Source organism: Ambystoma mexicanum, chromosome 1p, assembly GCF_040938575.1.
Source record: "Ambystoma mexicanum isolate Mex_15411 chromosome 1p, UKY_AmexF1_1, whole genome shotgun sequence".
Lineage (NCBI taxonomy): Eukaryota > Metazoa > Chordata > Amphibia > Caudata > Ambystomatidae > Ambystoma > Ambystoma mexicanum.
The window spans coordinates 579874759-579899095 of record NC_090921.1 but is presented as its reverse complement, the minus strand read 5'-3'; the positions used below and the strand labels follow the sequence as shown (position 1 = coordinate 579899095).

The 24337-nt window shown below is 44.1% G+C and overlaps 1 protein-coding gene across 4 annotated transcripts in view; it reads left to right on the top strand.

Moving 5' to 3' along the window:
* The window catches only part of JSRP1 (junctional sarcoplasmic reticulum protein 1), an 835213-nt gene that overhangs the window by 748048 nt on the left and 62828 nt on the right, over positions 1 to 24337 (top strand). For all 4 annotated transcript variants that reach the window (XM_069649526.1, XM_069649523.1, XM_069649524.1 and 1 more), the window contains one exon: positions 4092 to 4186. In XM_069649526.1, coding sequence (XP_069505627.1) covers positions 4092 to 4186 — 95 coding nt within the window. The remainder of the gene's footprint in view (positions 1 to 4091; positions 4187 to 24337) is intronic.

Here is a 24337-nt window from a genome sequence, read left to right as displayed (position 1 = left end):
AGTACTCTGCCCTCACCAAACTACTACTCTCCCCACATCACTCACTAAACCCTCTTTCTGCCTCTCACTACACCCCTCCTCTGCACCACACTCTCTCTGCCTATCTCTTACCACTACCTTGACCTCTGCTTCACTCTGGCATCACCTCTGCTACCACTACCGGTTTGTACTCTCGCCACCCCCACCCACTACACTTCTCTATCTTTCTTTCTCTCTCGCTTACCTTTTACACAGCCCCCTTCCTCACACTACACCCACACAACTGATATCACTCTCTCTCACAAATACCTCATCTGCACTCTGCACAAATTCTGCCCCCAATTCTCCAACTCTCCTCTCCTCGGTCCGTCCTGCGACTGGTCTCTCGGTCCACCTTCTCACTTCCTCCTGACCTCGCACCTGCAACCCACAGTCTGCCTCTCCTTCTGCCCCCTTTTATACTGTTGTCCTGCTGGTTCTGTCTGCCCTTCCCTCTCCCATAGCCTGCAATGCTCACTTGACTCTTGGAACCAACATTTACCTGTCTATTCCCAAGTGAAGGTGTTACACAAGTGAGAGGCTTTAAAAAACCCTCTAATCCTATGTCTTTTGTCCAGCATGCTCTTGGAAACAGTCTCTGGTGCGCTTGTTCTCCTGTCCCCGTGCAGTCTCGCCTCACTCCCAGTTCATTTTCTGCTACCCACCACAATTCGCCTGGGGTTGTCAGGTCGGGTGTTGGGTATCTCATTTCTGTTTGGCATTTCCTTGCTATGCTTGATTCCGTTCTCCTAGCTGTGGTCTGGGTTTTTCCAGTTGCTCACAGACAGTTGCACCCAGGTGCACTATGGGAGTCTGAGTTCTGAAATGGAAAAGAGAGAACACTGGCCAGAAAAAATGTAATGGGAGGTATTGGATGATCGAGTGGTAACATTGGTGACATGTGTGCATGAGTTGTCAGAGAATGCCCCGTACCTCATACTCACGACATCTGGGACAGGGCTTGCTCTGGCCTTTGGCCTGGTGAGTCTCCTGACCCAGGTTAAGAATGGTGCTGGTCCCCCCATTGACAGGGTCAAGATCCTACCCATGTCACAGCAAACACTCAGAAGAAACAAAGAGCTATGCAAGCAAAAGTTCAAAACAATGTTATAACTCTGAGACAGTGTAGGGTCAACCTTTGACTTAATTACATGTTTCTGCTCCTTCCCATTAAGTCCTGATACCTGTGCCTTCTTCTCACCGAATTCCACTCACCACACTATTCTATGAACAGCTCTCATGTGTGTGATTCACATGCTACGGAACGTTTTGTGTGAAGCACGTTGATGCGCCTTGAAAGTAGGTCCACACTTTATCAAACACCTACAATTGAATAAACATTCAGAAATTGAATGTGGAACATAGAAATGGTTCCGTGTGAAGTAGAAATACTCTGGGGCAGTGGTTTTCAACCCAAGGCCTCCAAAATGTTTTGGACTATGGATCAGAGGGGTATTCATTAATGGCTGTCACTTTAATCGAGAGCCCATCCAATAATTACAGCAGTCTAGAAGTCTACTCTCCAAACGTTGGAAACGTAGTGGTCTAGCATGCATTAAAATCACACTTTTTAGTAAGATGACACATGTTCTATAGGCCATCAATCCCCACAGTGGAGCTGTTTTGATTGTTATCCGTGGGATCTAAAATGTCATCCTCAGGTGGGTCCTTCACCAACTGGGGCTTGCTTTAAATGTGACCTGGGGCAAAAGAAGTCGACGCTTGTGGATGTGACAGCAAAGTGTTGCGCCCAGTACAATGACCATTGGTATCAGTGATGCTGCAATACAGGGACAGTTATTATTGTCCACTCTGCTCTTATAATTTTACCTTCAGTTGATGACCCTCTCGAACAATTTTTTTTTTTTTTTTACCGAATTGGACACCTGTCATTTAGGGAACAAGCCCAGTCTTCTAAAAAACACAACTTTCTGTCTAGGCTCAGTTTAGGGCACGGGTGCGGAACATTTCCCGAATTTGGTGACCTTGTGTTACAACAAGGCGCCTTCTTCTTCTTCTCTTTACGGTTCTGTGACTCTCTTTGGCTTTTTTAATATCCGCGTATTTGAGTGACACGAGCTGGTGGTCCTAGCACTCATTGTGCCAGCGTGCCTTGGAGAAGTGGACAAGCGGAGCCATGCCCTTACCAGTACTTTTGATTGGTTTTCTTAGAAACTGCTGAACATTCGTTTCTAATGTCCGCCAAAGTATAGCTTTGGGTGTCCCGTCTGGGCTTCTAATTGCTGCTCTCTTGTGCTGTAAAAGCCCTGGCCATGTAATCACCAGCGAAAAGTAGGAATCACTGCAACCTTCTCCTTCATGACTCATTTACACCGTTTCAAGTAAAAATATTCAAATCATGAAATGATAGGCGCCAGCCAAAAGAGTATTGCGATTCTGCACAATCCCTAACTAGGTTATGTGAAGGAATTTGTTTGCCAATCCTGATGGTGGTTGTGGCCATCCTATCCTCGTGACAGTCTGCCAATCCTGAGCCTGTTGAAGCCCAGGCAAATATGTCGGTGCGCTCCTATGTTATGTTATGATATAAAGCTTTTATACCATGCCAATCACCAGTAGAGTGGTCTTATTCGGCTGGTACCTTATCTAAGAAATTGGCTTATTATGCCCTCTGCTATGGTAACCAATACTCAAACTATGGAGGGAGAGAGCCACTCAACTGAGAATAAGGTGGAAAGCTTCTGCTTAACTCACTAATGGCCTTTGACCTTTTGGGGAAACCTAGTTATGATCCATCTATGCCATGACTTGCACGATTCCCCTCCCGCCTACGCAGGAACCCTGTCCAAAGACTCTAGACAATGCGTGAGGCCGACTGCCTAGTGCACCACTTGGGCATTTACCCAACGTCCCCAAAAAGGAGACAGCTTGTCTTTGGGGCCCAATTGTGGTGGGGTGATATGAAAAGAGATGCCCAACAGGCTGAGGAACATACATGGGCACAGGGCAATTAAGTGACCCACTGTGTTCAAGTACACGTAAGGTAATAGAAGATAAAATTAAAAATTTCTGCTTAACACACTACCCTCATCGAGGTTATGCACGAAGTGAAACATTAAAAGATTAGGCAGGAGAGAGATCACTGACACCTTTTCCCATAATAAACTAGTACCAACTAACAGAAAAGAGAGCGAGAAAGGTAAATTGGATGTCTGAAGGACAGCGATCCAAATGGCTATTGCTATTGTTCAGTCGGAAAAAAGTTCTATGTCCCCCATTCTGTTTTTGAATACTAATTAGCATTATTTTTTTGTAATGTTCTGGCTAATTTTCAAGCAGGAAATAATGCTAGCCGTGATACTCTCATAACATCCTTTGATTAATGTCTGCAGGAAGGCTGTGTGATGTGTACCTTTATATGGCAAATGTATAGTTTCTACACATTGCTGTGGATCGGTTAACCATTTTTTAATGACTTTAACACTGAGGTGGTTTACAGAAGCAAATTAACCGAAAACCACAGTCGTGTTCAGACTCTTAGGGCACTCACTTATGCAGGAGTATCTCTCTCTCTCTCTCTCTCTCACGCACTCACACATACCCCCCACCCCCTCACCCCGTCATTGGTGTCTTACACTCCTGTGTTTCTAGAGGTAGCACATGGCACCCCGGGCCACTCCCTGGACACGCCTATGTCACAGACACTGGTATTAAATGTGTTGCGCCTCATTGACTTCTCATATTTTTCTCTGGTAACCTCTCCTTCGCGGACCGAATTACCAGTTGCTTTTTCATGGTACAGCGTTCACACATTGGATCTTTTAATGTTAAATGATATTCTGAGATCTCATTAGATTCATCCCCCCACCCCTCCCTTGGCAAGATGCTTCTGAATTTGTGGCAATGTCTACATCCCCTTAGTACTGGAGCCAGAACACGTATTGAAACTGCTGAGGCAAGAGTTGTCATTCTTCTGGGGCTCCATCCAGGAGCTACAAGGGGGCCTTGGCCAGGAAGGCCATTCTCTGAAATGACGAGACAAGAAGAGGAAACAGACTAAAGAGCAAGGCACTGGATTGCCCATGTCTAACCACGTGATTGTTCTTTTGCAGATGTGGTGGAACCGGATGATGAGCTGCCAGAAGTGGTGAACCACCTGTTGGTGCAGCCAGAAAGCATCCCACCAGAGGCCCTGCCAGAGGACGAGGTAAGAGGAGCTGTTCGAGAGGGGGACTGGAGGAGCCTACAACTATTTTGAAAAAGGCACTGGGGCGTATTACGATTGCAAAGTCATGCCGTCAGTCATGATAATGTATTCAAAGCAAGATACTGTGCCATGGGACTCCATATATCTTGCTGTGTCGCTAAATACTATTTAATTAGTTACATTAAATGGGTAACGTAAAAAGGAGCTGGCATGTGACGCTAAATTGGCTCAAAAGGCCTCGGATGGAATAAATACACATTGTACAATACAAAAGGTGCAGTACCTATAGGGTAAAAACATGAACCATAAATTGAACAATGAAACAATCTCCTAAATATATCCAGCATGCATAGTTTGTAAAGGAAGTTTATTAAATAGGTACGAAAAGTGGTGCTTACGGGTAAGTCAGTTAATGCTACCATTTTGTCATTGTTGTTTGCAAAAGTAGCATGCAAAAGTTCGATGACGTTTTTACTGTTGGAAAAGAAATTAAACTTTGCAGAAACCTGGGTAATGTGAAGGTCAGTCCGCAAGGAGTAATGTGCATACATTGTATGCGCACCATCCATGCAGTTCTAACTGAAGTTGTTCTTATGGTATCAATTAAGTCAGTGGGCCTCATTACAAGTGTGGCGGTCTGGAAATAAGGGTGCCGGTCGCACCATACCGGCACCCTTTCTGGACCGCCACACTACAACTCTGCGGACGCAGCCGTTGCGCCCGACCCGTCTGACCTGCTGGGTGTAACGGCACCCGGACGCAGAGTTTTCACTGAAGCACCCGGCACCATTAGCAAAGGTGCTGGTGCTTCCATGTCCCCAATCCTCTGGAGTCCTCTAGGACGCCAAGGGAATGGGGGCTTACACTTTCCACCAACTGATATCCCGGGCCGCCAGGACTTGTAATATCCCGATGGCACCGGGATCTCAGGCGGGAAAAACAGTGTTACGAGTCCGGCAGCAACCCGCCGGACTTGTAATGAGGCCCCAGTGTCTCAATTGGCCGCCATGTTTGATAGAAAACATCTACTTTTTATATCTGTCTTTTAGAAAAACACAGGAGAAATAAACATTGTAGAACGCGGTGGGTTTTATCCCAAAATATATCTGATAAAAAACACAAAAAGATTAAATTAGGGCTGATGATGATTATAAAAAAGAAAAATGTTATAAATCCAATATTGAAAAAATTAGGTATGGGTATGTTGTGTAGTAAGAGTGACTTGTCCTCTCTCGATTAAGTCAAACGTCTACATGAAGCCTCTGTGGTAAACGGAAGCACATTCTTGCATAGATTATACCGCCATTGCAGTGTCGGGGTCACTAAAGTGGCCCACATTCATATGTCACATTTAATTACTTTTCACAACAAACTCTTTGAGTAATACCTGGGTGCACATTTTTGGGAACATTTATGGCAGATGGTGCATTTTACACCACTTTGACTCAGTAAGATTGGTCACAATTACCAGCAACGCAGTTCTTTAAATCATTACATTATCTCTGATTTGCCCAAAAAACTATCCAACTGTGACTTGTCGTCCAGTTGTGAGGTGTTGCACTATTCCACTACTGTCCAGTAAAGCCTAAGCAGTGTAAAGAATGCCATTCCTTCACTCAACACATTGTTGAATATTACAACCTTTACTAACCTTTACTGCTTATAACGCGCCAAAACGCCCAGAGGTCTCAAGGCGCACACCAAACAAGAACACATACAAACAACAGAGAAGAACCAGAGGGAGCCACCCTAAGGAGTGAAACTAGTCCACTCCTATTATTAAAGAGATGTGACTTGATTGCTTATTTGAAGCGAGCCAAGGAAAGGGATGGACCTCAGAGTAAATGGAAGTTCATTCCAGGCATGCAAGGCCCAAAAGTCAAACCTGACTCCCCCATATTTTTGCAGGTTGTAGCGTGGCAAAGTGCATTTGAGAGTCGTTTGATCGTAGAACTCTCCTGGATGGTGAAAATATTGTAGTTCGACAAGATATTTGGGTGCAGAGCCATGAAGACATGTATGTGTAAATGTAATTGCTTTATGAAGGATTCTGTATTTTACTGGAAACCAGTGCAAATTACGCCTGGCTGCAGTGACATGATGCTGTTTTCCCAGCCCACCAATGGCCCTTACAACCCATTATGAACACTCTGGAGCGTATTTGTGTTTGTGGAGGAAATCCCAGCAAATAGACTATTAGTGCAGTTCTCATTATTAAGGGAGTTCCTCGAAGAAATCATATTTCTAGCCATAGGAGAGACTGCACTGGGAGACTGGTTCCGAGTACTAGCACAACAGTATAGGTGCAACAAATAAGTGAAAATACATCTTTTTTGCACTAGGGCAATTTTTGGTCTGGTGCTTTTAATATGACAAACTTCACTTGTGGAAGTGCAATGTTTTTTTTAATATGTCCCAGTGTTTTTAAAAATAGGGCAAACTTTGCTCTAGTGCCAATAACGTGCAAACATTTCTCGATCTGAAGCCACTTGTTCTTCTCTTTAAGTTCTCCAAGAATAGCAAAACACTCTCTCAAGCTAGATTTAGCCTCCGGAATTCCAGCATTGTAATTGTTATATTAAACCTTTTATCAGCTTTACTTTACAGCAATCTCAGTTCTTATTTGGAATTAGATCTGAATTTAAAACTATTGAGACAAACTTAATGGTTAGTGCAACCTTAAAAATCCCTGAAACCTTCTTAATAAGTACATTTTAAAAGGTACATATTCTGATTGACAGTCACAGGTGTTCTTCCTCTAAGTATAGCTTCCAATGGTGTGACAAATTAACCATCTGTGGCTCATTTTCTTTAATGATGCAGCTGTAAACTCAACACCCACTCAGAGTAATTTTTCAGGTTCATGAGGCCAAGCCACGAGCTATTGATATGTATGACGCTGTTATTTGGGGTTTGGAGAATGTTACTGTTAGGAAGCGGAACAAGGGTGCTTTTCTCAAAAGTTTATGGAGCCTTCCTATATCTGCACCCCCTTCTGCTCTGCATAATGAGCTTAACCAACCTTATATGGAAGATGCTCTAAGAGTGAAGCCAGTTATGGCTTGGCTTTCAATATGGTGTAACCTGAATGTGCAATCTTCTCAGAGATCATATTGGATGAGCTTGTCAAGCTTTTTCTAGTAGTATGCCGTGGTTACATTCCATCAAAAACGTTTTTTTACAGATGAATTGCTCTCATTTGTCTACCCATACCAAGCAAATAAACAAGTCATCAAGAATCAAGTGTTGGCCAGATGCCAGGAAAGACTTGCAATTAGGCAATAAAGTAATGGAGATCATTTTAGTATAAATACTTGATGTGATTGAAACCTGTTTAATCCATGTACGTGATGTTTAAGCTAGTAAGTTACTTTTGCGGAGTGATGCTTAATTTGTTGCCAATTGGGCGTACTGTCGTTCTTTGGACCAAATCTTTGGATGGTCATGTGATATGTCCCTTCTGCTCTGATCTGGATGACACGTTGATTCACTCCATTCTTTCATGCCCAACATATTTGTGTGATTATGTAATACTGAATGTAAGTCATTGATTGTGTTTTTACAATCGATTTTTGATCTGGTCGTGGCTTGGGCTTTGTTGTGAATAGCAGGATGAACAGAACACTGCTTCAACTCCTTCTTGTCCTTTGGGAAGTGGGGTCTATCCATTCCATCAGCCAGTGTCTTATCCCTGCTAGAGTAATGCCTCAGCCCTGCTAGAATAAACAAAGGCTGGGACAATGGCAGTTAGGAAAAGATCCCAGAGAGGAAATATGCAACTGGAAAAAACCTCTCTCCCAAGATGCGTGCATAAATGAGCAGGAAAACACTTCCAGGAAAAACACAGGACTACCCCCATACCTCCCAAAAAATGAATCCCTACTCCTGACTCTATTCTCACCCAGTATAGGTTAGAAACAAGGACATAAATGCAAGGCGGCTTAGCCAACAATGCTAAGAAAGATTGAGATGCACTGAGTTGTGGCTCTGGGATTCTTATATAGTGAGTAGTGACCTGGATGTTAAAGGGAGGACAGGAAGTTGGGAACCCGCCATCTTGGATTGGGAGCCCAGAATGTTGGCAATCGGAACCCGCCATCTTGGAATGGTACAAGCAAAAGGACCATCCACTATTTTGGGGGATATCCTGTGTAACAAGGCAAGAGATTCAGCTGCGCAAGTGGGCACAAAAGGCATGGTGATGGGTACAACCTCATGGAAAGGCTACCATCTCGATCTACTCTTGCAGCCACAGTCAAATCACGTGTGGCGCAGTATCATGGGTGCAGGTAAGTGGATATTTGCAATAGGGTCGTGACAGGGTTGTTGGCCTCTGTCGCCAATTAATCTACAGAGAGCAGGCAGCATGGTTCTGTCTGTGGGATCTTGGAATTGCAAGGTTATATGATGAGAGCATTGTGAATAAGAAGGATGGAATCCTGGCAGCTAAATGACATGTGTTTTAAACGTTTACTTTTTTATTTTATGAAGTTGTTTTGTATATACTGAGTACTTATTTTAAAGAGTAAGAAATTATTTGAGCCAAGTCACAGCGCCACAGAGTAGCCATCACTGGAAGTTCAGCTCCATTTCAGAGCCACATGAGCAAAGTATTGTGGGTATGGCAATTAGCCCAAATGCAAGCCTTTTGCTACAGAAAATTGTCTTTGTCTTACAGAGCAGTGCTATTTTTAGCTTAATCAACCCAAGAGAAACATTTCTAAAAGCTGTATGTGAAGGCCTGACTAAAAGAGTGTCTGCATTGTCCAGATGCATGTTTTTGGATGTCCCAATCACTAGTGCTTTGTGTCAGGAGTGTGAAAACAGAAGTGGAGATTGTAGTTCTTCCACTTGTAACTATTACCCTCATTAATGATCCTGCGAGCCACACTCCTATGTGTTTAACTTCAGTCGATGGAGTAAAGGCCTGGCCAAATAAAAGGGGGGCAGGGGGCAAGTATTTCTGCTATAGGTATCAAACAGAACAGATTATATGCAAGTAGTTCTGAGCTTGAGGCAACATTTTCTCAGAGACAGTCATGAAATCCCTCAAAATCTTTCCTTGCAGAACTTTATGTAGACCTGTGTATTGTCTGTATATGACTATATGGAGATGGGGGAAACTGTTCTCACACAAGTGTTGTGCCCATTCCCCTCCTTCACACCATTACAATAGGACAGCCAGCTAGACTATGCTTTTCTGTTGTCTACACCTTCACCTTTTCCCCTCAGAGAAACTTCTTCAAACAACTCTGCAATAAGAATAACACTGTTGAGCCCCACTTGGCCAGAGTGTTCAGTTCTTCACCCACTAGGACAGTGTACAAAATGGAACTCTGTGGCTAGCCTATCTGCGTGCTATTTGGATCTGGGGTTGGGGCTTCAGCTGTCTACTCTATGCTGGTTGACCAGTTGACCATTAATGGAGGCAACCAGACCTTCTAACTTTCTTATCGCCAGTGCAGATTTCCCACCACTGTGGCTGTCATGACATTGGACTCTTATGCTCCCGCTCTCGCCATTCTACCTGTAAGGGATTTCAATCAGGCACACACCCAGGTCTTGCCTAGCAATCTAGTGTGCAATGAAACCCTTATTTATTTGTGTCTATAAGTTCATTATTCTGAATGATATACCACTCATATCACACCCTTCTCAAAATACCCCCCAGGTCACACTGAACCCGGAATCAGGCCAGTTTGTAAAGGTTAATATTTATTTATTTATTTTAATATTGAAATCACACAGGTTTACTATAGATATATATATATATGGGGCAGCAATCACCCAAAGGGTGACAATACCATTCAAAAATAAGCACAGCAGGTGAATTCACTTATACTAATGCAGAATAGAAACACAGAAAAGAGAACAGTTTTGTTTTGTGCACAGATAGCGTTTAGGTTACTATTTCCACCTGCAAAATTTTGTTTCAATACAAATGAGCAATCCTAAACCAATGTGAGTAATCAGCAGGTATTCAGGAGTAAAAGACAAGGTCTAAAGTTTACAGGCAATTCTCCCTCCCAAACAGGAGTGAAAACCTTATTTTGGCAAATTAAACTTTGAAAATGACAGGTGAAAATGGCTTTGTGAAATACTGCAAAAGGGTGCAAAAATACTTAAATGGACACAAGTTCTAAAGAAAGCAACACTAATCAGGTCCTAACATACATGAGCTATAGTATAAACAACAATACACACTTAAGATCAGGATGGGATGGAAAAAGCACTTTGAAATGGAGAAATGTATGTGGTTGTAGCTAAGGTTGTTAGGTATCAGTGAGAGTTGAAATATCGTTTCTATCTTTAAAACTTAAGGAGTTATATAGGTTTTAGTGAGAGGTGTTTTTGCAAAATAGGCACAAAAATGAAAAAAGAAATGCGCTTTTGAAAATGACAGATGGGTTTGATTACACTATATTATGACTATGAAAAAGAGAATGCCACATATGGATCTTACAGTCACGTGATCAGCGTAACCCGTCCCGTTGTGGATACTCTACTTCTTCCTGGGATTTACTTTAGTTATTCAGAATCACTAGGGAGTTATGGTTTTTGAACACAGATGAGACAATCAGCGCAAGAAGGGTTCTAACAATACTGGAGTTCTGAATTAAAGATGGGATGGGTTGAGATATGGATAATATAATGCAGATATACTATGGGTCACTGTTCTTCCTGTTAATACTTACAGAAGAAGTTATTAAATTGGACCGTCAGCTCTGGTCAATGAATTGGATCTGGTCTACCGGCAGCAGGGCACCTCTAGCGGGATTGGAACAGCAAGGCGGTTCTGGTCAATTTGGACTGCACCTCAGACTGGATTTGGAAGGGCCCCTTCTGGTTACTGGACACGGTAGATAGCAGGATGCAAGTTTTCAGTGGGCAAGCCTTAATGGCAGCAAGCCCAGCTGAATCAGAATTCAATCCATTCAAGTTTGAGATGTTTGCAATTGGGTCACGCTAGCAATAATTTTGCATTCCTAGAGTCTGGATTCTGCAAAGAAATCTTGATCTTTCAAAGAATTCTGGAGTCAGCTACAAGATGAGGAGTTCTGCAATAAGTTGCTGCGCGGACATCTGGATGGGTTCTGGAAGCAGTGTGTTCTGGAAGCGGGTGTAGTGAAACTCCTATATTTATCCATTACAGATTTTATGGCATGGGCAGAACTTCAAAACACACCCCCATGGTTGTGAGTGCCTACAGGCATGTGCTTTGTTTTGGTTGGCAGCCTGAACAGAGCTGTCATCTTATAACAGGATTTAGGAACTCCCACCTGGATTTTTACCCAAAACATACTTTTGCACAAATGTACATTTCTACCATTATGTACCCTCATAAAATTGGACACATATACTTTATATTTGATTGTCTACATTTACATTCACTTCCCATCTTTGTGAGAGCTGTATTGGTCATTCTATGGATTTTTATCAATTTTACCCATAACACTTTGGTTTAATCATTTCTAATTTGATACATCTCTGGGCGCTTATCAGTGGATCGTGAACATAGAATTGTAAACTTGCAACATTAATAGTTTGGCCACAATCAGACATTTTTCATAACTTTGGTTCCTTAAATGGTGCGGGTTTCCTCAATGTCTTCAAATCACAAGGCTGGAATTAGTTTTATGTCTACCAAGTTTGAGATTTATCCCTCTGTAGGTTGCCCAGTTAAAGAGTTTTAAACTTTAATCAAAAATAAGGCTTTCACATCAAAGTCCTCCTGAGTAACCTCCCCTTTTCAGGCAGCAGCTGTCCAGTCCTTTGAAGTTCACTGAGAAACCTCCTCCACATCCTGCCCCTCCTTGCAGAGGCCAATGCTCAGCCTGTCCTTTGTTCTTTGGTCAGCCAGCAGACGAATGTCTAATGCGGCCCCATTGTGTGGCTTGTTGGCATTATGTGGGAACCATTAACAGCCATTAGCCTTCCTGTTCTCAAGGAAGTGTCAAGCGGAGATGTCAGATTTCCCAGGCCAGGCTTGCAGATCAGAATTACATAGTGGATTGGCCCCAGACTGGGCTCCTTGACATTAAAGTCTTTTCTTTTCAAATATAAAATATAAGCACAATTTATAAAGTATTTAAACATTTTACAAGAATTAGCCCTTCACAAACATGCTCGAAATAGTGGATTTTGCAATTTCTTCCAGAAAGAAAAACACCTTTAAATGGGTTTGACAGCTAGTTTCCTTAAGCAGCTATCAGGCAGGGAGGCCTGGATTCCTCTGACTGCCTGGGGAATCCATGATCTCAGCACACTTTCCTTTCCATAATTCTCTGGGGAAATGACTGAATTTTTAAGGGCATTTTCGGATAAGGCTCTTCTGTGGCCTTGTTTCAGGTGGCAGATGACAGCAGTGATTCCTGCTTTTACACCACTTTGCCTGTTCATGTGGCAGGGCGTGCAGCTCTTTTGGTGGTTTATGAACTCTGCACAATTTTGCAGATTTTGGCATACACAGGGGTTATTGCCTCCTTTTTTGGCAGTTTTCTTTCCCCATTGGCAAAGGGGTGCAGTGCGGCGCATTGGCGTGGATAAAAATACTCCACATACCACCAACATTTTGCTTTCAGTGAAGTAACAGTAGGAATGCTATTGATTTATGAAGGGACCGAACTGTTGCAACAACCTCATACCAACTGTCGGCCCCGAAATGGTGGTAGGCAACTTTTGTTTATTGGATGTCATGCTCTTGTTTCTTCGTTTTCTCAGATTTGGAAAAGGACTTTTAAAGGTTTCTCACAAGATTCACAACAAAAATGGCAAAGTACTTATTGGAAAATATGCAAGTGCAACTTTTCAGCATTTTGCCATAGCCATAATATCTCCCAAAAATAGCTCCACTCAAACTGCCATATGGACTCTTTATACCCTTATGCATATAACACTGTGTTAGACGATGCCACTGTTTTGTGGCAGTAACTTAACCCACTTAGTGCTGGAGCAAGAACAAGCCTTGAAACTGCTGAGGAAAGAGTTGTGATTCTTCATGTCACATTTATCTCCATAAGGCAATTGATGGCAGAACGGACTTCACTCGTTTTAATGTTTTCAATATCTTCATAGGTGTTTCCTTACTTACTTCCTGCCCTCCTAAGAACAAGATTCACCCCCCTACTGTCAATCTTCAAGATCGGACCTTCCTGTTGGTCATGCTTGTGGTAAAGTCCCATTCTCCTGCCTGATCCCGACATGGCCGCCTATCCAGTCACTCATGCCACCATTCCCTGCCCCCCTCTCCCCCCGAGCATCCTGCTGTGTACAGATGCCCCTGATTGATTGCTGCTAGCACTCTCCCACAGTTGAGACATCCATGCCAGAGATAATGCAACTCTCTGGTTTTCGCTCCCATATGTATTGTTGTGCTGCATCAGCCAGCTCACCCGCAGGCCACGCGTGGCTGTCAACTGTCAGCAAAGGCACAATCTGCTCCTCAGAACTGAATTGTCTGCTAAACCCAGGCCGATCAGCAAAGGAGTTGGCCAATTGAAAGTGTGTGGTGGTTACGGTGGAGTGATAGTATGTTCAAGAGAAACAAACACAATGATTTAGCAGCTCTATCAGAGGTCAAAGTGGGCGGGAACTTTAGGGTACGACTTTCCTCTACTTAAAAAAAAGAAGCCAGCATTCCCTTACTTTTGAACTCGGTGACAGCGTTTCTGGACAGTGCCCAAAGGGCTCTAGTTGATTTCGTTCCTTGCCTGTGTTTTTGGCTGCAGGTGCCGCTGATGAGCTCTGGGGGTGGAGCCATTGGCAGAGGATTCGCTTTGTGAATCCCACAATTCTTCAAAGGGGACGAGAGGTGGGGATTTAAATAGTTATTTTTTACATTTTTTTTCCAAAACGCGTTTAATCTTAGTGCGAGTCCAGGATTTGAACGTGTGTTGCTATGCCGTGCCTTGATTCCCAGACAAACGCCTTGCCCCTGAGGGTTTAAAGTGCGCCACCCCCAGTGCCTACAGAGGTGTTGTGTCGGCCCCTTTAAAACCATAAGAACCGAATGCCACCTTGGTTGAGAAGCAGGCCCTTTCACATGGTCTGACCTCCGTTCCAGCCCAAGGGCTTGATTTACAAAGCGCTTTTCAATGGCGTTTAGCCATTGCAAATGTTTTTGTAAGCCATTCCTTGAGCCTGCTTACTGTGGCTTTTTAATGACGTGCAACATGCCACTTTCTCTTATCCAGCACCGTTGGACACCGATGGCCTCATTACCTTAGCAAGGAGGTGTTCACTTAAAATAAAGTTCGCCTTTTAAGGGTTTGCTATAATGTCTGATATGTATAAAATAATAATGGGTTGCTTTATATGAATAGGCAAATGCTCTTTAACATCTTGCACAACAGACTGCTGGAAGTTTAACCTTTATCCAAGTAGTGGTAAAAAAAAATTTCAGGCTTGTAATATTTTGCATTGTGGGCCTTCTAGTTTTCTTTTCCATTCAGGATGTGGAAAATAAAGCAACAATATTATTTTGCTTTAACATGTGTCTCTAAGGATTAATTTATTGTAATGTTGCTATAATATGAGATATGTGTTTTTATAAGTAAACTAACTGAGCTATGGAGTTTCTCGGGACCACATGTGAGGTGGTCATGAAGTTCATGTTTTTTCCATTTGGATTCTGGGACCTGTAGTTTTTCTTTCCTGTCTGAAATTTAGGAAAACTTAAAATACCAGAATTCCAGGGAAATTCAGGAGTGAATGGCATTCTCATGCACTGAGCACTCTGCATTAAGTAACCTCTTGGGCCGCATTCATGTGACCCTGAATAATGTCTCCATACATATCCCTCATAACACCTCGATGCCTGCGGGCTGTAGTGCGCTTTATAAATTCAAATAAATAAAAAATGCATAGCCATGGGAAACATGAGAGTTCTGCTCTACAAGACGTTATTGTAGGCCTTGAAATCCAAACGTTAAATGTTTGTGCCAAATGGGGTTTGAAATGTATGTGTTTAACTGATTAAACAGTGCATCAGTTAAAATCCCATTTTCTCTGTTTAACCACAGTGTGTGATCCGGGGCAACTAATGTAATCCCTTGTAGTGAAGAGGACTGGCCTCAGCAGAGCCATCATTAACGATGTTCTCATTTTGCTGCCAGTCGCCAAAGTAGCATGGGCCATCCAGAGTACTGCCCAACAGAGAATGAGTGAAACATTTTTCTATGCCCCTTTTTGCTATGTTATTGCATCTTGTATAGCACATAGTCTACCATAAAAAAGCAAGTGTTTATGTGTGTGTGTGTTGGGGTAAAAGGGCAGGTAGACAACAAGAAAGTACCTTTATAATCAGGGTGCCATAAATCAATATGTGTGCAGCAATGGTAGGCATTGGGTTAATGTGCCTACTGCTGAGATCTATGTTTAAACTCCTGGACACAAGTTCCACTCCCCTCATGTTTCATCCTTCCGAATTCAGGTATGAGTGATGTCACTTCCTGCAATGTCTCTTCCTGTGATATCATATGCAAATTAAGGGGCGCCAAGAAATAATTTGCTGCACTTGGCCCCACCATTCCTAGGGATGGCCCTGATTATGGTCTTTATAACCACGACAACAGTGGGATCTTTTTATTTTATTTGGCTACCCCAGAGCCAAGGGCGTGGACATTAGGTTTTCCTAGAGGATGAGGGCTGGCAGGAAAACAAAAGTTCCAATAGAAGTATAGGGACTTTTGCGCAAATGGCCTTTCTGGGAGGACGTGCCATAGCACCCGTGTACTCGTCGCCCCTGCCCAGAGCACTATATAATACCACTTTACACTACCCGTAAATGCATACTTACAAGAAAAGCCGGGTCCCGGTCAGCGTCTGCTCGAATACACTTTGGAGAGCATCTTGCAAAGGGCGACTTTCGTTAATAAAAACGCACATTACACTGCTGCAGCTCGATGACAATTCTTTGTGCATAGGGGAGCAGGGACGTCCTATGAAGGTCGCCAAGGGGTCGCAGGTCTCATTTGCTACCCCTCAAAATAAAAAAGAAATCCTTTTATTTATTTATTTTAAATGCAAGCTCCTGGGCTGTGGCCAGCACCATGTGGCTCTTTGTTTCTGTGGCTGGCTTTCTTGTACATGCCCCTTAAACAAAAAAAAAGGGGGCTCCTCAAGTGTAACACTAAGCAGTGACCCTAAATAAGAAAGAATAGGAATAACACATAATTTGTCTTTCTGGAACTCTATACAATAATTACTAGGCTCATTAAAGGTTTATTTCAGGCACACTTCAGGGGGTGAGTCGCTGATTTAGTCTAAACACCTCAAATTCACAATGCCGACAAAAACTTCCAAAAAGCATTTAGAGTAGAATAAACATACATTTCGGAATATGTATTTTGCTTTTCGCAAGTTGCAGTGATAGCATGTTTTTTCTGCCATTGTCTCTGTTACGATCATCCCTAGACATTCCATCTCTGTGTCCTCAGTCACTTGACAAAATCCTTGTGCCTAAAAGTTTGTGTACAGCGTAGAAGTGTTTGACCATTGCACATAAGGTGGCCCTTGATTTCATTGTGCCTTGTAATGTGTCTATCTTTCCTACAAGCATGGCATGCTGTTCAGGATGTTTGTTTGCATGTATGAGGTAACGAGGGCCCAGAGTACGCGATGCCGTGTAAGTGTGCTGCTTTCCCCGCGCTACTCTAAATTCTTTAATACACAGTTATGAACCTTCCGAATGGTATTTATTTTGCCAACCTCTGATGCCTGAAAAGTAAATCCATGCAGACTTAAGATGTGGGCAACTTTACACCAGAGCTGCAGATGAACTGGCCTGCTGTTAAATCTCAGTTACCAGTTTAATGGTATCCACTAGAGTGTCATTTGCTTTCTGACTTTGAGAACATTCAGACATGTAATTGCTCATTTTACTATAACCGGTACGATAGCTACAGCTGGTAGGATAGCTGAGCGGGTTGAGCGCTCACTGCTGCGATGTTTGTGTGTGTGTGATCTGCAGGTTGCAGGTTCGAATCTCGGCCAGGTCAACTCAGCCTTTCATCCTTTTGAGGTTGATAAATGAGTACCATTACAGGTTGGGTGATATTGTATGAATCTTTGTTCTTTAAAAAGCGCTTAAGCGCAAGTGCTACAAGTTCTTTATAATAACACAACATTATCATTTGGTCTTGGACGTCTGCTTGCATTCAGAGTAATTTGGTAATATGGGCCTATACACACACTGATATTAGCAATACATATTGTGATCCATTCTTGTATGAAATGTATATCTACTACATCATAGTGTACTTAGGAACAATGCTATGTGATGCTACTTCCTGTTTTGTGAAGGGTCGTGCTTCACTTTCTGTGATGTTTGTTTCGGGTGGGGTCAAATTACATTGCTTCCTGTGGTGTCATAAGAGGTCAAGGGTCGTGTGTTGTCACTTCTGCCACCCCTGGCATTTTGGTGAAATGACATCCCTGCTGGGTAGCGCAGGTCCTCTCTACAGGGATCGGTAACGCTGTGCTAGCTAAAGAATGTTTTTTTCTTTCCAAAACACGAGCAAATCAGCCCTCGATCCACTGCAGAAACTGCTTACAAAATGAAACGAGACATTTGTAGACCTCTATACACTAATTATGCATCGCAGAATAAAAGTAAGCAAGCTGCACTTGTAAGTATTTGTATAATTAAATACAGTCTGCTGCATCTCACCGGCAAACCTCAATACAAATGTTGTTCTGGCGGCCTGTGGCCGAATCAGCCTTTCATCAGTATGACGTTGATTAATTGACTACCATTATATTTGATAGTAATAGAAACTATTGTTACAGTGCTTAGAATCCGGACAAATCTGGCACGTGTGCTACACATAAAAATGCGATCTAATAGCCACTAATGTTGCTGGATATGGAATATCCAGGTCACAGTAACATCAACACATGCACTATTTTTAATCATGCACATAATGATAGGTCACTTTCGATAATGGCCGGGGCATCTAGTCTGCCTGGGCTAGAATGGGGAACCCTATTCTCCAGCTGTACCTTCATGCATATTGCACAGTAGGAAATCCAAAACACACATGAGAGGAAGGCTTCTGGCCAGGGGTTATCACGGAGTCCCGACCGCTCTTCCCAAGTCTATACACACTTCTCTTTCCTGCCACATCATTTACACTCCTCTGTTCTTTCTATATCCGCATCAACAACTCGTAAACTTCACCCACGGCTCTCGAGGCTTCGCCCAGTCCGATACTAGCACCAACGCCCAGCATTCCGTGTATACCGAGCTGAAGCTGCCAACAGCACACCACTTCTCCCACTCTCCTCCTCACGACTAACCCTACCCGTCCTTCCTGTTTACAGATCCGCCAGAGCGCCTGGGCACCAATTCCGTTGGTGATGGTGTGCTATACAAGTACCTTTAACATAACATATCCTCTTATCCAGGAGCAGGCCTGCACAGGCCCCACAGTGGTAAAATTACTTCATTAAAAAATATATATATTATTGTTTAAGCCCTCTAAACCATACCTTTGTCTGTACCTTTAATAGGTATTTTCACAAATTTAAAATAAAGTCAATAATAATATTTCTGCCGGTTCTAGTCCCGCCCACTTTTGCACTTTTCCGGTAGGCTCGCCTCTGACCTCGCCCCGCCCAAACTTCTTTTCCATTAAATGCCACAGTTCCACTATGTTATTTTTTACACTTCGAGCTCTGACCTGTAGCGACAATTTGCTCCAATTTGTGAGTTTAACATGCTCCTGAAGTGGTTGCAGTCGAGTTATTTTTCATCTGTTTCTGCAAAATCTTAATTAATTTGCATCCCAAGAGGGGGTTAAAGGAAGAGCCCATCAGTAAAGCCACCATCTTGTCACGTCATACTTTTTTCTTTGTGTGGTTTTACGGAGGCAAGACCTGGGTCCTCATTGATAAGAACGTTGATGTCAAAGTCTTGCTTTCATAAATGTTCTTTTTCAACATTTAAAGGCTTAGTAGCAAAGAGCACTTGGGTGTTGCGTCGCGCGTCCATAAAAAGGCCCTGTATTCCCAGAGGTCGTGTGTTTGATTAATTTCACTGCTGCAGAGCGTTTGCCATGGGGCCTCAGGGATTGCCTTCAGGCTGAGACTCTGTGACGCACATAGAGAAATAAACAGGGATTTGATGAACGCGTGTTGTGTGCTGAAATAGCAAGGAAATAATCCCGGTGCAACAAATCCTCTTTCTACTTATGGTTTCCTCGAAAGTCGCGTCTTAAATCGCAAATGACGACCGTGTTCCTTCTGCTTAGTCTGCCGTTTCTCATGGTACAAAGAATGATGTTTCATGTTTTGCTTTCTGTTGGATCCCCTCCTCCTTCTGTCTCCGACATCCTGCCACACAGATCTTCAGGCCTCAACTGCAGCTGTGAAGCCCAGTACACATTCTTTCTCTAGCACAGGGCCACTGGCGTATGCTCTAGCTGGTCCACTAGTGACTCCCAACAATTTGGAGAGGTGCAACTGTTGTTCGCTTTAATGATAGAGCCCTTGTAGCCTGGTTTAGGAGTAATCCACAGATTCAGGGTATTACAGTGGCTACTAAAGAGTACAAACCGGGACTGTTTGCAGATAATGTTCTGATACAGCTGACCTACCCTGTGGGTTCTATTCCTGGCGCATGGAGGGATTTACAGTGATATGGTGATTTATCAAGGAATACAATGAATCCAGAGACATTGCTTTTGATCCCATCGAGCCTCAGACCGCAACCGTTAGGGGACGCTCTTGCTCAATCCCCTTTCCAAGTTTAAAGAGAAAAGATAAGATATCTGCGGGCAGCGGGGACATTAGACCTTACTAGCTTGCCTGAACTACCTTCTGCTGTGAGAACAAATCAAAATAAATATGAGGCGAGGGGAAAATCCGTGGCACACCTGTATTGGTAAATGAAGTATCCAGAAACTAAATGTACTTCTTAGGATTCTGCTATTTTTAATATGTTTCCTATTAAGGTACTTAGGACCTTCCTGGGGGAGATCGAGATTGCTTGGCTAAACATTTTATGCTTTCATTTGCCCTAGAATTTCATTAGTTGCCCTCTCGCTCCTCTGGGAAAATGGTGGAGCAGAGTTACCTGACAGGGAGAATTATCTTAGGGCTACCGCGTTGAATTATTCCACAATATTTGAGGAACACAACTACAAAATGATGGGTAGCCTTGGAGAATGTTGTCTTGTGCCCAGTATATGTGAGGAGTGGTTGTTGATCCCCAAGAGAGTGTTTCCCAAAGTAGTTCAAAGACCATCCAGTGTAGGCGCCATTCGGTGAGTCTAGTGGGATTGTAAAATGGCTGACACTATGACAACTTGGCCTTCCCCCTTTATCTGCCCCTGGGTCCCTCATTTCTTGCAGAGATTGAATGTGCAGATGAAATGCAAACATGGACAGGAGAGAGCAGGCCAACTTTGGATTCAGGGTATGCTTATAGATATTTAGTCGTCCATGGTGCATGAATTGCGGGTAGGCAGGCTGTCAGTATTGTTATACGTTCAACTAAAGGGATTTATTTCCAGTGATAAGTGGAAAGGGAACATATCACAGAAATGCACAGAGTTTGAGAGTCTCCGAGAAGAGCATGGTGGCGAGAAAGGCCTCGTATCTACAATCTATAAAATGCTTCAAGGGTGGCAGAGGCCCTCAATCCATCCCAACCAAGCCCAAATTGCAGAAAGGCCTAGTCTTTGCTTTGTCTGATAAGTTATCTTTACTTCTCATGAAGTCTCGCTCGCTAATCAGTCCAAACTCCATGGGGCTTAAACATGTACAGCGTTGTCAACTGCTGCCATTTAGGTCAGCGAAAATAAAAATACATAGAGTGACAAGTGTTGGATGAATTGTGGGGAGGGGCCAGATTGTGGCTCGCCTGGAGGGAATGTGGACCAATCCCCATGTATTGGTTGCAGGTACTCTCATGGATTAAGGGTTATGAAGGTGTAGGGAGGCTCTTTGACTCCTTGCTAGTGTTTCTTGTCCTACCACCTCCCTCACGTGCTTCACTATATGCAAGTTGCAGCCGGAGCATGCTTGGCAAGTGGTTTTTAGAAGGGCACACCCGCCTACAAGGTAGGAATGATTGTGCACAGTTTGTGAACTGTACCACATGGAGAGACTCACACACTGGCTACAGATATCCCCTTGAGATATGGAGGCTGAATAGTACCCTTTTTGATCAAAGGCCGGCCTCCTGCCCTCCTCACAGTTTCGGATCCCTCTTGAGAGGCTATCCAAAGAGACTCCATTCTAAAATACTTTGCGAAAGCTGTTTTTTTCTGAATGGACCCCGCCTTCCCAGAGTCAGATTGTCCTGAAACAGCATGCAGCGTCGCCGCTAGACTGCGCGCACATGCCAACTCTAATTTTTTGCATGTTGTCCTGTATCTGCAGCGTTAGGGAGAGGGGGCATTTTAAACAGAAATAGCTTGGCCCTTAATACTCTTCTTTACTCTGTCACTTTGACAGTGTAGCTCAGGATGTCGCATGTGGTGAGTTGACAATGCTGTGGATGGGTTATTTGGCCATGAAGAATATGTTCAAACGGAAACAGCTAATATTTGTGGGAAACGTCACTTAAAATCCAAATCCTATGTTCTTAAGACACAGTTGTTCTTGTCTAACTCCAAATAGAATTAATAAAATACGATTTAAAAATAAGTAGTTTAACGTTCAGCATGCCAGTGTTGACAACAAGCGGCCACGTCCTAATGTGGCTCCTTGCCCAAGGAGAAGACCGAAGGACGCAGATGTCTTGGGAAAGCGACTGGACTGCAGCCATAGGGACACTCAGGGGAGGATTTGTTTGTGAAGGAGGGTATTGTAGGGCAACCAATAGCAGCCTTTCAGCTCCCAATAAGGACATTCATGTTCCAGTGCGTATATGTGTAGCCAGAGGCATGTGTGTCTCTCTGAGGGATTGCTTCCTAGTTGGGTTGCATTTTCTTCTTGCAGTTAATACATGGAAATAAAGTCCATTCCTGAGTGAGGGCTCGTCAGGACAGGGCTGCGTGTTACTGGTAGCAGCCAACCAGTAACCTGCACTTGTCCTACTCTGCAGCTGCCAGGCCTGAGGGCTGCAGGCTTCAAAATGAATGCACTTTTCTTCATGAATAGGAGATTGAGTGAGAACGAGGGAGAAAGAGGAGGTGGAAGAGAGTGCGAGGGCAGATCATGAGAGTGGGAGGACTGTGGGAAAAGTGTGGAGGAGGAGGGGGGAGGGATTGGATAGATGAAGGGGTAAGGAGGCAAGAAAGAGGTTGTAGTAGAGACAGGAGGAAGAGATTGAGGTGGGGAGATGAGTAGGGGAAACGGTTAATGAGGTCGTGTGAGGGAGGGAAGGTGGAAAGAGTGAACGGGGTAAGCTAAGGCAGCTGTTGACATTGAGAGGGGAGAGGCAGCGGGAGGAAGAGTCGAGGCTGGTGCATGGATTTATGCCTTTTTTTTAACTATAGCGGGAGTGACCGTTTCAACCCTTTTTTGGTACGGGTTATCCTTTGTGCAAAACATGATATCATGTCTTATGTCACCCCCAATGAAGCCTTTAACTCCCCAATGTGCCATTGGATTCCCAATACGAACATAATTGTTATTAAACTGCTAATGCAAAGTTTTACGTGCAAGGTGGGATTTTAAAGGGGCTACAAATATTTCACCCATTTAAAAAAAAATCCTTTTAAATTGGATCTCTTGGGATTTTTTGCAGAAAGCAGCACAATAGGAGTTGAGCTGGCGGCAAGATAATCACACGTTTAAGATCATCCACTCCAAGCCTCTATTTCTCTGGCTGGTGTCACGTCTTTACAAGGACAAAGGAATGTCAGAAGTGGTGTAGAAAGAGGTGGATCAAGTAATATGCTGAGGACCATGATGGAGGAGCCGTTAGCCCCCTAGAAACGCTGGGCTCTGCTGAGCACCATGATGGAGGAAATGATAGCCCCCTAGAAACGCTGGGCTCTGCTGAGCACCATGATGGAGGAAATGATAGCACCACAGAAACCCAGGGCTCTGCTGAGCACCATGATGGAGGAACCGATAGCCCCACAGAAACCCAGGGCTCTGCTGAGCACCATGATGGAGGAACCGATAGCCCCACAGAAACCCAGGGCTCTGCTGAACACCATGATGGAGGAAATGATAGCACCACAGAAACCCAGGGCTCTGCTGAGCACCATGATGGAGGAACCGATAGCACCACAGAAACCCAGAGCTCTGCTGAGCACCATGATGGAGGAACCGTTAGCCCCATAGAAACGCTGGGCTCTGCTGAGCACCATGATGGAGGAAATGATAGCACCACAGAAACCCAGGGCTCTGCTGAGCACCATGATGGAGGAACCGTTAGCCCCATAGAAACGCTGGGCTCTGCTGAGCACCATGATGGAGGAAATGATAGCACCACAGAAACCCAGGGCTCTGCTGAGCACCATGATGGAGGAACCGTTAGCCCCATAGAAACGCTGGGCTCTGCTGAGCACCATGATGGAGGAGCCCTTAGCCCCATAGAAACGCTGGGCTCTGCTGAGCACCATGATGGAGGAGCCGTTAGCCCCATAGAAACGCTGGGCTCTGCTGAGCACCATGATGGAGGAAATGATAGCACCACAGAAACCCAGGGCTCTGCTGAGCACCATGATGGAGGAACCGTTAGCCCCATAGAAACGCTGGGCTCTGCTGAGCACCATGATGGAGGAGCCGTTAGCCCCATAGAAACGCTGGGCTCTGCTGAGCACCATGATGGAGGAACCGATAGCCCCACAAAACCCAGGGCTCTGCTGAACACCATGATGGAGGAAATGATAGCACCACAGAAACCCAGGGCTCTGCTGAGCACCATGATGGAGGAACCGATAGCCCCACAGAAACCCAGGGCTCTGCTGAGCACCATGATGGAGGAACTGATAGCGCCACAGAAACCCAGGGCTCTGCTGAGCACCATGATGGAGGAACCGATAGGCCCACAGAAACCCAGTGCTCTGCTGAGCACCATGATGGAGGAACCGATAGCGCCACAGAAACCCAGGGCTCTGCTAAACACCATGATGGAGGAAATGATAGCACCACAGAAACTCAGGGCTCTGCTGAGCACCATGATGGAGGAACCGATAGCCCCACAGAAACCCAGGGCTCTGCTGAACACCATGATGGAGGAAATGATAG